Here is a 14,956-nt window from a genome sequence, read left to right on the forward strand (position 1 = left end):
TTTCATCTCCAGAAGTTTAATATGGGTAGGTCTCTGGAGCTCTTTTATTCTCTCTTCACATGCTTATGCTTATCACTATGTTTTTGGCCACATGCTAGTTATAATAGCTGTTTTAAAGTCCTTGTCAACTAATCCTATCATCTGTCATCACTATGATTTTATCTATTGAATGGGATACTGTATATTATACCCTATAAGTTATATATTCATACTTTGTTCAATGTCTCATAAATTTTTATTATGGATTTACATTGTTGGGTAATGGGTTTTTATTTCCATTTCTTGGTATTCTTTTAGGTATACAGGGTCTTTGTTCTAGTAGAGAGACATTTGGAATTTGATCCATTAGAAGTGTGCTATAGAGCTCGTTAAATCATATTCAGAACATACTTATTTTAGGGTGAATTTTACTCCACCACTGAGGTAGTACATATCTAAGGACTCTGCTTAAACTGCTTGCAGGTCTTTCCACTCTAGTTGGGAAAACATGAACTATTCCTACACCACCTACTATTTCTCACGGTTCTTTCCCAATTTCAGTAGGGATAGGAGAAACGGAATACCATGTATGGATACCCTCATGGAATATATAGTGATTGGGAGGTCACATTTCAAAGGTCATGATTTGCAAGATGGGGCAATAGCATATGACATTAAATGGAGGTTCCATCTCCCCTATAATCTACACTGAGCAGGATTGATAGAAAAAGAAAATGAATATTAAAGCAGCAAAGTAAATTGTTAACAGGTAAAACCACCTTGGCTGGGTGAACTAAAGTACTGTTCCAGGTTTCAATATATTTGAATGATCAACCAGTAGGGCTTGCGCTCTATATGCCAGACTGGGGACCCTCTGCCAAAGCACCCAATACCATAAAGTTATGAAAATCCTAAGAAACTGACACTGCCCCAACTCTCACTGTAGACTAATATGGTATGCTGCTGAGAACACCAAGTCCTATCACCCAGTTGGAAAAGGTGTTGTCTACTGGAATTTACAATAGAATATTGCCCACCAAGATGGGTGAGTTACTTCCCACTCCTGCAAGAGGGGGAATTACTCAATCTCCCCTGGAATGCTATCGTCCTGCTGCAAGCTGCACCAGCTGAAACGCTTGATGCCTGGAATGGAACACGCACCATCACAAACGAGGAGAAGACAGGGGTCCTGATCTGGTATACTCATCCCCAGTCCATCTTCTCATGCCTAGACATACTTGGTTGGAAGGGGTGGTGGTGAAGGTTGCAGAGACTATAATAACAAAGGCAATATTTAATGCAAATAGTTGCCAGAAAACCAATAGGAGAAAACACCTTTAACAGAAGATTAGGTGCTTAACAATGTAGAGGAAGTGGAATGCCTTAGGAGTAAACAAATCTGTATAATCTCTCCTCTATTTAAGATCACATTTCGCATCATGTTATGCTTAGTCAACTAGGATTTCTTTAAATTCAACTTTCAAATAGCAAATGAGTGCTATTAAAGTTCTGGCTGGAAACTTCAGGTAAGAAATTTAAAAATCTCATGACAAATAATATATAAGCAATGTATGATGTACATTTGGATTTATGTTTTCTTCTAAAAGAAAGGTCAATCATTACATGCTTGTGGGTTAACTTTAGAAAAGTTTTCAGTTGTATTTTGACATAATTGGAGGGTTTTCCCCCCGGGTGTTATACTTCAGAATAATTTGATAGATCTTGAGGGAAGTGTACGACAAAGCAGTAAAGTTAAAGTTGTATACAACTGTGAGCTCACTGGCCTATCTATTACCTCGAATTTCTACCAGTGAAAAGTTAATTTGGTCCTTTAATAGGTAACACATGAAGTAAATACATAAAGGCAAATATGATTCTCACCAGTGACCATTACCATCTTTAAGATAACATGTGTAGATGAGCCAAGATATCATCCTTCGATGGGTATTTTATCTTCTTAATGTTGTGTACTGGATTTTGTATGTTTATATATTTTACATGTATTTTGTATGTTTATATATTTTACATGTACATATCAAATAAGTTTTATGCAAAGTCAAATTTATTTATTTAAAAAAAGGATATTAAAGTTTCTCTAAAGAAAATTCTGTTATGGGGTGCCTGAGAGTCTCAGTCGGTTAAGTGTCTGGCTCTTGATTTCTGCTCAGGTCACGATCTCATGGTTCGTGAGAGGGAGCCGCCCTGTGTCCCGCTTTGCCCTGACAGTGTGCAGCCTGCTTGGGATTCTCTCTCTCTCCCTCTGTCTCTGTCCCTCCCACCCCCTACCCCATACGTGTCCTCTCTCTCTCTCTCAAAATAAACAAATAAGCATTAAAAAAAGAAAGAAAGAAAATTCTGTTGTAAAAGCAATGATCAATTGGGGTAATGTAAATACTATGTGTGCTGTCTTTTTGTGCAATTAATTGAAGCACGGCTTCTATTATCCTCTCTATGATAAAACTATTTGTATACAGTAGCTTCTTTTTTTTTTTTTAATTTATTTATTTATTTATTTATTTATTTTTTAATATATGAAATTTACTGTCAAATTGGTTTCCATAGTAGCTTCTTTTAAATTACTTTAGCTTTCCTTTCAACTCATCAGATTTCATAAATATATTAGTCATATGTTTAGCTATAGTTTCCTATAATTTTTTTCTGGAAAGAGACTAGCTTTTCAGGGATCTTAAGGTCAGAATAATTAAAATCACATTTTTAGTTTTTGAAAAAAAACTTATTTTACAACCTCTTCAAATCTTTATGGTTAATATAATTTCTTCACTTAGGTTTCTATTAAATTTAAGAACACAAATCTAAAATTTAACTTCAATAATTGGAGAAGTTTTCTTAATACTGTCCCATTAGTAAGATACTTTTTAAAAAATCAAAAAGTTGGGGCGCCTGGGTGGCTCAGTCGGTTAAGCGGCCGACTTCGGCTCAGGTCATGATCTCGTGGTCAGTGACTTCAAGCCCCGCGTCCGGCTCTGTGCTGACAGCTCAGAGCCTGGAGCCTGTTTCAGATTCTGTGTCTCCCTCTCTCTGACCCTCCCCCGTTCATGCTCTGTCTCTCTCTGTCTCAAAAATGAATAAACGTTAAAAAATTTTTTTTAAATAAATAAATAAATAATCAAAAAGTTAATTTATGACATAATACTGGTCATTGCCTATCACTCATGTGCAGACACTTCAAGCTCCAAGATGAGCCTCAAATACCACATTTCTAATAAAAACTTCCCTCTCTTTACCCCTACCTCTAATTCCCAAAAAACAGAAAGCAATCTGTACAAAGCTCTGACACATTTTACCTGTGTCATTTCATCTGAAGGTACTCGTCGCTTTCTCTAAAGTTAGGAGAAGGAGAAGGAATTAAATGAGAGAGATAATAGATTTTAAATGTGTCTTTTATTCCAGGCACTATAGTTGTAGCTTAATCGATATTATTTTATTTATTTAAACATATAACTTTATCTTATATGATGCTCATATCATTACATAATTTATAGTATTTATTGAATAGTTATTCATTTATTATATATTAATAAACATTTTATTTATCTTATATTACTTAATATAAAATCCTCTTAAATTGTCTTTCATTTCTACCTTACAGAGGAGAAAACTGAGTCTCATAAATGTTAAACAGGCCAAAATTCTTTGGCCTGATTCTAAAACCTAAATTCTTCTCATGATATCATGCTGACTCTAATATACTATGCCTATTTTTATTATAGTTACGTCTGCAATTACCTTCACAGAGACCATAAAATGGATATGAGATTATCTCCTTTATTCATCTGCCTTTCACTTAGCAGGGAGTTCTCTGTCTAGTAGCCACACAATAAACACAAATAAACTTAATAAAGGCTACAGTTTAATTGTTTAGAACTGAATCTGATTCCCTGATAGTGAATAACATGAGTAAAATATCAGTGAATTGTGACCGATTGTTCATTCTAGTGAATCATGACAACTATTTTAAAGTATCCTGGCAATTAACTATGGATGAGGTTGACGCCAGCAGGCAAAAATTTTGTGCATACCATAAAATCTTAGTATACAGAGTCTTGAATTGAAATCTACTCCCAAGAACTGTACGATGAGTTAGTAACTGCTTTAAAGAAGCAGCAAATGTCTCACTATAGATTATCTGTGGTTATAGGGGAGTTCAGCAAAGGCATCACTAAAAAACATAGGATTTCTAATTTCAATAGATTTATTAAAACAAATATAAGTCATTTCTACTTATTCACAGATATATGCATACACATACATGTACACTTTTCATAGAGGTGATTTTCTTCAGATGATTTGTCCTACATTATCCAGTGTGGGCTGCACAAATTCATAATGTGTGAATTTGTGACACAAATTTATATTGTGTCAGCATGTTTTGGGCACTTTGTGGTTTACGTGGGTAGGTTGCTTATACTTGATAAGGGGACATGATACACGCTGATAGGGCAATCTATCTTAGTGGTTTATACAATAGACTCTGGAAGCCAAAGAGCCTGAAGGCTGCTACTACCAGTTCTTTTCTTATTCTAGTATGTGAACTTGGCAAATTACTAAACTTCTCTGAGCAATGGTTCTTCCTTCTCTGATGGGAGAAGATAGGATCGACTTCATTGAATCTTTTTTTAGTGAGAAATAAATGAGATTAACATATGTAAAACACTTTACACAATGTCTTGTTTGACACACGGTGAGTGCTTAATTAATGCTAGCAATTATGAAAGGTTGAATGTTGATGTAAATTATTTATTACTCAGACCAGCCAACTAGCTTTCAAGCACCACTTTCCATAAAAGCATGCTTGAGTTAGCATTCCTCTTCAAAGAACTCCTATTGACTAGTAATGTTACCCATCATCTCTTGAATGTATACTTGTACACAGTTCATCCATTTACTTATAATTTTTTCTCAGTATTAACATAAAATATTTTCCTAAACATATTATTAAAGTAGCAATAAACATTATAATTACTCTATCTGCTTGTACTTCACATTTTTTCTAAGTATTCCCTTTGTAATAATCTTATCTATTAACAACCAGTAACTACTATAATAATGTTTCATTGTTGCTATCGACACTATATTGAATGTGTTAAATGTTGGAAAACTGATAGCCTTAGCCTCTCCACATTTCTGAATAAGTTCTGCCCCAAATTGAGGCTTCAGTAGCCAGGCCTGAGGGTAGAGTTGATGTACACAACAGCTTCAAGCAATTTAACAGTAAGAATTTCACAATTATGAGATGCAATGAAAAAGTTAAAGGATCAAGTTTAAGAAAATGATCAGAGAGCAGGAATCATGACCCAAGCTAAAGCAACAGGTTGAGAGGTAAGACACATGTTACTCCAAGCCTATAATTATCATAAAATATGGTGCTACCATGAGGAAAACCATTTGGTAGAGAGAAGGGTATCGTTTTGAATCAAAACTGAAATAATTTTTCTTTCTTTTTTGCTTGAAAAACAGAGAAATTCGTTTGTCATATCTCATCAAATCTTCTACATCAAGCTACATCATGTTAAACAAGAACATTCTGCTGTTGTGTCTCCAGATTAGTCTCCTAGGAATCACTCATGGTGGGAATGTTCTGATTTGGCCAATGGAAGGTAGTCACTGGCTGAACATTAAGATAATTATAGATGAGTTGATTGAAAAAGAGCATAATGTGACTGTCTTAGTTGCCTCTGGTGCACTTTTCATCACGCCAACCTCAACCCCATCTCTGACATTTGAAATATATAAGGTGGCCTTTGGCAAAGAAAGAATAGAAGGACTGATCAAGGACTTTGTTTTGACATGGATGGAAAAGAGGCCATCTCCTTCAACCATTTGGAGATTCTATCAAGATATAGCCAAAGTCATCAAGGACTTCCACATGGTATCTAGAGAAATCTGTGATGGTGTTCTTAAAAACCAAAAGCTGATGGACAAGCTGAAGAAAAGCAAATTTGAGGTCCTGATATCAGATCCAGTATTTCCTTGTGGTGACATAGTAGCTTTAAAGCTGGGAATTCCATTTATGTACTCCCTCAGGTTTTCTCCAGCCTCAACAGTGGAAAAACATTGTGGGAAGGTACCATACCCTCCTTCCTATGTTCCTGCCACTTTATCAGAACTCACGGACCAGATGTCTTTCACTGACAGAATAAGAAATTTCATCTCCTACAGTCTACAGGACTACATGTTTAACACTCTTTGGAAATCATGGGATTCCTACTATAGTAAAGCTTTGGGTATGTAATATTTTTTTATTATTATCTGAATTAGAACAGAGCTTTGTATCACCTCTTTACTTCCCTGTGGCTATTATTTTTCAATCCTACCTATTGGTTACTATTAGTATCACTTGAGAGCAGGAAGGAAGATAAGTAACAATATGCTTTGTAACTATCATGGGTTTTCTAATTTTATGGACTCAAAGATACCAACTAAATTCTTTTATGGGTAACATATAGCAACAAATATTTTAGTTTAAAAATAGGACTGAATTCTCATTTAGATATTGCACTGAAAACACATATTGCCTAGAAACTTCAGTGGTGTGTAGGGAAAACTGGAAGAGATTGTTTCCTACAAGTCCATTATTAACATAGAATGTGTGTGTGTGTGTGTGTGTGTGTGTGTGTGTGTGTTTAAAAACATACAGGCATACAGATAATCTCTGATCATTGTTCATATATCTCTCACTGTTTACTAGGTACGGCCTTAGGTAGGGAGGTTACAACATAGATTAAGATGAAGTTCCTGGCTTCAAGAATTTAAGTCAAGCAGAGAAGTCATACAAGAAAGAGAATGTTTATAATATGAACAATTGGGTAATGGAAATATGTATAAAGAACAGAGAGGGCATAAAGGAGATGAACAGTATGTGACAGAAGAGAGTGACATTCTGAGAAACTAGAGTTGAGGTGATATTCAAAGAAAAATTTAAACAGTGAATATGAATTTCCCTGCAAAATAAGTGCGGGGAAGGAAACTGTGCCCAATGTTGTGGAGTCTTAAAATAGCACATGTGTGCTGGGCATTACTGATGATTCATTTTTTATGAAGGTCAAAGTGTAAGATGCATGTGAAAGAACCATGGAGATATCAGGATTGCAAAAATGAATTAATCCAATAAATATTTTCAGAGCCTCTTGTATGTTATGCTAATCATTTGGTTTTTTATCTATTGAACAACTGGGAACTGTTTAAAGGGATGTATAGATTGCATCTTATATAAAATATCTAGATAGATGTGGACCCAGAGTGAGATGGTCTTAGGCTACAGGCTTCTGCGTGACTCCAGGAAAGATGTGGTAAGAGCATGTATGAATGAAGTAGCTTACGGGTGGAGAAGAATAATGTAGATGAAACTGTGTAGTAAGGCAATTAGGAAAGAAGGCTCTTGATAAACAATTTCTGGTTACAAGTGTGCGACCATGGAGAAGTAATTAATTCTCTTTACACCTGCATTTATTTATCCCATCTCTAACAGGGCTACTGCAAGGACTAAATTAGTTAACAATACAAGGATTTTACAAAAGTGTCTATGAGCTAGAACCATTCAATTTGTGTTAGCTGTGTTAGCTGTGAAATTAGTAAAAGCTAATGGCTAATTGGTAAGGTATGTTAAGAGGCATGAGGAAGAGATTAAGATGGTTTCTTTTTTTAATGGAGGTTTAATTGACATATAACATATTGGTTTCAGGTGTACAATCTAATGATTCTCTCTCTAAATATATATATTTATATTTATATATTTATATCTATATCTATATCTATATCTATATTTATATCTATATTTATATATATTTAGAGAGAGATTATAGAGATATTATATATATTATATATACTATATATTATATAGTTATTATAGTTATTAGTTATTATTAGTTAATATTAGTTATTATATAGTTATATATAGTGTATATATACTATATATTATATAGTATATATAATAATAAAGTATTATTGTTTTATTATATTATATATTATAAAATATAATATTATTTTATATTAATATATAATATATATTATATTAATATTATTATATTATTATATATTATATGTATTGTATATTATATATATATTTAGAGAGAGAGAGATATTGTGTGTGTATATATATATATATATATATATATATATATACAAAATGATCAGCACATTAAGTCTAGTTAACACTTGTCACCATACATAAATAATTTTTTCCTGTGGTAAGAACTTTTAAGATCTACTCTTCTAGCAACTTTCAAATATACAATACAGTATTAACTATAGTTGTCATGCTGTATATTATTACATCTCTAGGACTTAATTTACTTTGTAACTGGAAGTTTATTCCTTTTGACCCTCTTCACCCATTTCACCACCCTCCAACTCTCCACCTCTGGCAACCACCAATTTGTTCTCTGTAACAATGAGATTTTTTTTTTCATATTCCATGTATAAATGAAATCATACAATATTTGTCTTTCTCTGACTTATTTCACTTAGCATATGCCCTCAAAGTCCATTCACATTGTCATAAATAACAGGATTCCCTTCTTTTTATGGCTGAATAATATTCAATTCTAGATACATATGCCACAGCTTTTTTATTCATTCACCCATTGATGGACACCTAGGTGGTTTCCATGTCTTGGCTAGTGTAAATAATTATGAAATGAACATGTGGGGTGCAGATATCTTTTCGAAAGAGTGATTTTGTTTCCTTTATGTATAACCCAGAAGTAAAATTATTGGATGACATAGTAGTTCTATTTTTAATTTTTTGAGGAATATCTATACTGTTTTCCATAGTGACTGTACCAATTTACAGTCCCATCAACAGTACCCAAGGGTTCCCTTTTTCCCCATATCCTTGCCAACAGTTGTTATGCCTTATCTTTTTGATAATTACCATTCTGACAGGTGTCAGGTAATATCTCATTGTAGTTTTGATTTCCATTTCCCTCATGATTGGTGATGTTGACCACTTTTTTTGTACCTGTTGGCCATTAGTATATTTTCTTTGGAAAAATATCTATTCATATCCTCTGGCTGTTTTTTTTTTAATCAGGTGGTTTTGTTTTGTTTGCTCTTGAGTTATATGAGTTTTTATATATTTCAGATAGTGACCTCTTATCAGATGTATGATTTGCAAATATTTTTCCCATTAGGTAAGTTGTTTCTTCATTTTCTGGTGGTTTCCTTTGCTGTGTAGAAACTTTTTAGTTTGATGTAGTTACATTTGTTTTGTTTTTGTTTTCTTTTGTTACTTTTGCTTTTGGAGTCAAATCATCGCCAAGACTGAGGTCAATCTGCTTACCACTTAAGTTTTATTCTAGGAGTTTTATGGTTTCAGGTCTTATCATCAAGTCTTTAAACAATTTTCAGTTAGTTTTTGTGTATGGTGTAAGAAAATGATCCAGTTTCATTCTTCTGCCGGTCCAGTTTTCCCAACACCACTTATTGAAGAGGCTATCTTTTCCCCCCATTACATTTTCTTGGCTTCTTTGTCATAAATTAATTGACCATAAATGTGTGGGTTCATTGATGAGGATTGTTAAGAGGATTGTTAATTGGCTCATCATCTCCTGTGGGTATGTTAAATAGTTTTCCCCAAATTCAAAAGTAGATGTTTTATCTCCTGGGATGTAAATGAAGACTTGAGTTGTACTGTTATTCAGAGAGAATAAGCATAGCTACTATGTTGATTATAAACTATCCTATGAAGATAGAAGTGAATGATCAATATTGTAGGGCTAAAACAGGATCTTAAAAATGAAGAAAGACGATAATGAAATGGCAATTTTATGAGGCAATTAAGTTGTCAAGATCTGCAAAAACCCTTTAATCTTCTCATGCATATAGTAAACAGGGACATCTGAACATGCGCAGTATCTCAGTTAATGAAATAGAGGAATGTACGTAGAGAGCTCCTTGGTCATGATATGTTTACATTTTTATCATTTTTTTTCAACTATTTGTTCTCAGTCTTGAAATAATAAGTATCACGATCGTAATGCCTCTTATTCATATTGGTGAGATTATTCCCCAGATAAACCTTCCTCATACTGGGAGTCATAGAATCACATGTTCCTTTGTATTTTGCTTGTAAATTAATACTGGTAATAAGACTACACAATTTTCCCGTCATAAGACATGAGACTATTCTTTCTTAACAATGTGTTCATGGAAGTGTAATAAAGATTTCTAAAAATGTTCTTATCCTTCGATTTTGATAATATCATGTTTCCAATCAAATTACACTCTTTTGACTTAAAATGACTATTTAAGTTTGTCTTTATAAGCAATATTCTTCTTATTGATGCTGAGGGACATGAACACTCATATTGAAAAGACCAGGTAAGAAAGTAAAAGTATTGACATGACAGAGTAGTTTATTTTTGTGCAAGCCTTTGTACAGGGAGAATGATAAATAGTGCTGACATAAAAATCACTTCCTTCCAATGTGTAATTTCTTCTACTTTAGTTTGAATGCTCTGATCAAAGTCGTTGCAATGAACTCTCAAGTCTCAAACTGGCACACCTGAGCAAAAATTAGGACTTTCTCTAAGATTACTTTTCTGTAGTGGAATGCAATAATAAGCTCAAAGTGAGTTCTTAATCTCTGCTAATTATTAGGAATCAGATCTTATAATGTCTAAATTACTTCTTTTATCCGAGGTTGTGGGTATTTGGTTCAAACTCATGGTTCAAAATCTTAATAGCAATAGCAGTTAACATTTGTTGATTCCTTCCTGTGCACTAGATACTGTGATAAGTCCTTCACATATTATATCTCTTTATCTTTGCAATGAATTTATGAAGAAAAAACTACTATCACAGGTGAGAATATTGAGGCTTGGAAATATCGATTGTCAACATAAAATTATATAGTGACTGGTAGGAGAAAACAGTTTTCATATGAAAGTCTGACACCAAAACTTCTAGAACAATTTTTCTTTCCTTTCAAAGTTTCAGTTGCAAATCCATCAATTATTCAGAATATTTTTTAGGTTAAACTTGCTTGGGTACTTTTCCTCTTCCTTTAGGTGGACTTAGCTTTTGAAATCTGCTATCCCAGATTTTACTTAATTAAATTTGCTAAATGGAGTTTAATTAACTCATGTTATCACCAGGAAACTTGTTGTTTCTTTAGGCATATGTCTCCATGTGACTGTTGCCTGGAGCGAATTGTCTGAGGATAGGTTTCTGGTCCTAAAAGAACTTTAAAAGCAAACTTTAACTGAAAGTATGAAAAGGCTTCTGCAGATTTCAAATGTATTTATATAAAACTGAACCAAGAAAATTATATTTTTGTGTACATATTAATAACAATAAAACTCCACCAAAATTGGGGGAACAATTAAGAAAATAATAATATGGCATTTTAATGCCAGTAAAAAATATTTATAATCCATAAACATTACCTATTGCTATCAACAGTTTTATCCTTTAGCCAGTATAGAAACAAATAGCTTTTTTTATGTGAATAATCTTTATATATTAGATTTATATGAATACATATGTTTTATTATCCATGAATATTTGGTGAATAATCTCTGAGAACTAATGCCATCTATAATAACAATAGACTTTCCTATAAATATATTAAATAGGAAAAACAACAGATCTTCAAAAAAATTTATGATTGTAATATTCAGACCTTTGCATGTACTAAACACTAAGCACAGGTAATTAATGTAAAATAAAGTGCTAGAAATGAAACAAATGTGAATGTGTATATCTCCAAAATGCTTGATTTCCAGTAGATATTTTAAAGGAGAAAAAAAAATGTATTGGAGTTTTTTCCCTAAAGAGTAATACATGTTGGTTCGGAACATTTTTTTTTTTCTTTTTCTCTCTCTTCCCAACCTTTTTCTTGCTTCCTTCTCTCCTCTCTTCCTTCCTTTCTCCTTCAGTTTTTTTATGTAAATTAATTTTGATTGGTTAGAACCAATCAAATGACCTCTGGTAGCATCTCCTTTTCCATAATAACCCCTGAGTGGGCTGACAGCCATTAGATGACATCCAAGATAGAATTTCGTATGGGACATGAGCAGTTTCAAGAGTATGGTCACTGTTTTACCCCCACTCAATGAAAGGGAATGAAGATGATCATTTTTATGGGTATACTCTTGAATTCTATATGTGTGGACTTCTTAAAGCAAACCCTTTGTGAACTTTGGTACTGAATACATTGTTAACCATATCATTTGTGATGGGCCTCAGACTGAGCATGACTGACACAGGAAAACCTGCACCAAAGCTCAGGTGCCCCAGGGGAGCATTACCTGAGAAGTGGAAGAGAGGAGGTGGGTCTAGGTGATGAGATCTGGTTAAATTGGTAATTCTTTTTTATTTTTTTTATGTAAATTTTTTTTAATGTTTATTTATTTGAAAGACAGAGCACAAGCGGGGGAGGGGCAGAGAGAGAGGGAGACACTGAATCTGAAGCAGGCTCCAGGCTCTGAGCTGTCAGCACAGAGCCCGATGCGGGGCTCAAACCCAGGGACCGTGAGATCATGACCTGAGCTAAAGTCGGTTGCTTAGCTGACTGAGCCACCCAGGCGCCACTGAATTGGTAATTCTTAAAGTAAGATTTTCTCCTTACATTATTATAAATAGCTAACACTTATTGAGCATGGATGCCATTCTGAATAATTTACATGCATTTTTTTTTCATTTAGTCCTCATAACGATAGGAAATAGGCACCATCATTCTCCACCACTTTGTAATGAGGAGGTTGAATAACTTGCCTGAGGTTACAATCAAGAAAGTTGTGAAGCATTTGATGCAAGACACTGAGCTAAAAGGAAAGTTCTAGAAAGATACTCAGTTTATATACAACAAAACAAAGGGGGGGAAAAGTAATCTAATTGAACGCTTTCAAAAGGTTTAACTAAATACCAAACAAGATACTCAAAAAAAAAAAAAAAAAAAAAAAAAGGAAACTCTAATGTGAAGCTAAAACTCTAACATCACTAAGGAGTTGATTACTCAGTTTTTTAAAATAGTATTGATGGGAAAATGTTGGGGTTAAGAGCAAATGCTCAGAAATGAATTTTTGGAGCATCTTTGGTGGTTTTATTAAGGCACAGGGACAGGACCCGTGGGCAGAAAGAGCTGCACTGAGGTTGTGAGGAGTGGCTGATTATATACTTTCAAGCTGGGAGGGGGTTAGGGATAGAAAAAGTCTCTAAGGAATTTAAGAAGCAAGGTTTCCAGGACCTTGATGGGGCTAGCTGTTGTTAGGCAAAGGTCATTTATTACCATCTAGTAAAACCTTAGTCATGAGACCCTTTAGATGTATATCAGGGGACCATATGCTTGGAAGTTGATTACTAACATATATCTTGAGGGCCTCAAGATAAAGGAATCTTCCAAAGTAATTTTTATATGTAAAAGGAGACTTACAGGGTCCTGGAGGTCAGGATAATGTTAAGTTGTTTGCCTTTTGCTTTTAGCAAAGTATTAACATCAGGGCAGTTGAGTTTCTGGAGGAAGGTCACTCTGTTAGTCCTAAGCACTTCAGCTGTAAGTTGTAAGGAAATTTAATTTGTTCTAAATTTCTTCTGCCTTTGTTCTCCATATCAGTATGGAGGATGGTCTCCAGGCTTTTATGGCCTTTGGGACCATCTCCAAATCCATGAGAAATGAATTAGTACAATTAAATTCTACCCATTCATTATAATACTCAGTGAGCACACACAGGAAGAGGAAACCTTCAAGCCAGGGCATGTAATTGGGGGGAAAAAAAATTGTAAGAAAGAACTTAAATACAAAAATGTTATTTTAAGGATTCTCAATTCAAACTGGTAGTATTATACATATTTTAAAGAATTTGAATCTTAATTTAATTTTATACGGATGATATTCTCCAACAAGTGTTATATACACTATTAAACAACACAAATTCAACTGAGTAAATTTGAATATCTAATTGGATTTATTAAATGGTTCAGGGATTGGACAGCATCCCATCTAGTAAGTAGAGGGGAGCTCTGTAGAGCTATAAAAAAGGAAAGGTTGAAACAGGACTGGTTGGGGAGAATTATTACCAAAGAATGCAGTGTTTTAGGCAAAGTTGCCTTCCTAAGGGGAACAGAAAGTTCAGCAGATTACTTCCTGAGGTTTACCCGGATATTCCAGCTTGGCTGGTTAAAGGTTTCAAACTGGGGATTGAAACTGCAATTAGATTAGATATTAAATCTTTGTTTACTGATGTGGAACCTTAGCATGGCTTCATTTGGGGCCTGCACTTCTCTCTTTAAAAACACAAATTTTATCAAATAAGATTGAGAGAACTTTCTGTTTATTTTATCACCATTTGGAATACTTCCTTTCAAAATAAGCAGAATGAAAATGAGAACTTGATTCAAAGCACAAGGATTATATGCTAATTGGTGCAAACTTTCTCTGGCTGACTTAGTTTTCACTCATACCTACTCATATGTTCATGTTTCAGAAACATATTTAAAAATATCATTTTCTGGACTCTTTAATTATGTTTAAGATGTCATATTATTAAATATTCACCACTACAAAATATGTTTTTCTAATTTTTGCTGTTATAAAATATATCTCACATTTTAAAAAGTAGAATAAAGGGTCTCCTGGGTGACTCAGTCTGTTAAGCATCTGACTTCGGCTTAGGTCATGATCTCACGGTTCATGAGTTCGAGCCCTGCATCGGTCTCTGTGCTGACAGCTCAGATCCTGGGGCCTGCTTTTGATTCTGTGTCTCCCTCTCTTTCTGGACCCCCCACTTGTGCTCTGTATCTCTTTCAAACATAAATAAACATCAAATTAATTAATTAATTAATTAATTAATTAAAAGTAGAATAAAAAAAGAAAGAATACTGGGCTGGGAAGTGGAATACTCATGTGTTCATCTATTCTGCCACTTACTAGCAATGTGACTTTGAGATTACTTAAACCTTTCTTGATCTGTTTTCTTACATATAAAATGATGGAGTTGGACAAACTGGACCCATG

The 14,956-nt window shown here is 34.0% G+C and overlaps 1 protein-coding gene across 4 annotated transcripts in view; it reads left to right on the forward strand.

Moving 5' to 3' along the window:
• Positions 1-5,506: 5,506 nt before the first annotated feature.
• Positions 5,507-14,956, forward strand: part of LOC131507504 (UDP-glucuronosyltransferase 2A1) — a 60,831-nt gene continuing 51,381 nt past the window's right edge. For 2 of the 4 annotated variants that reach the window (XM_058722368.1, XM_058722369.1), the window contains exon 1: positions 5,507-6,224. In XM_058722368.1, the coding sequence (XP_058578351.1) occupies positions 5,507-6,224 (718 nt within the window). The remainder of the gene's footprint in view (positions 6,225-14,956) is intronic. The other 2 variants (XM_058722364.1, XM_058722365.1) reach the window with 1 other exon arrangement.

This window comes from Neofelis nebulosa, chromosome 3, assembly GCF_028018385.1.
Source record: "Neofelis nebulosa isolate mNeoNeb1 chromosome 3, mNeoNeb1.pri, whole genome shotgun sequence".
NCBI classification, from domain to species: domain Eukaryota; kingdom Metazoa; phylum Chordata; class Mammalia; order Carnivora; family Felidae; genus Neofelis; species Neofelis nebulosa.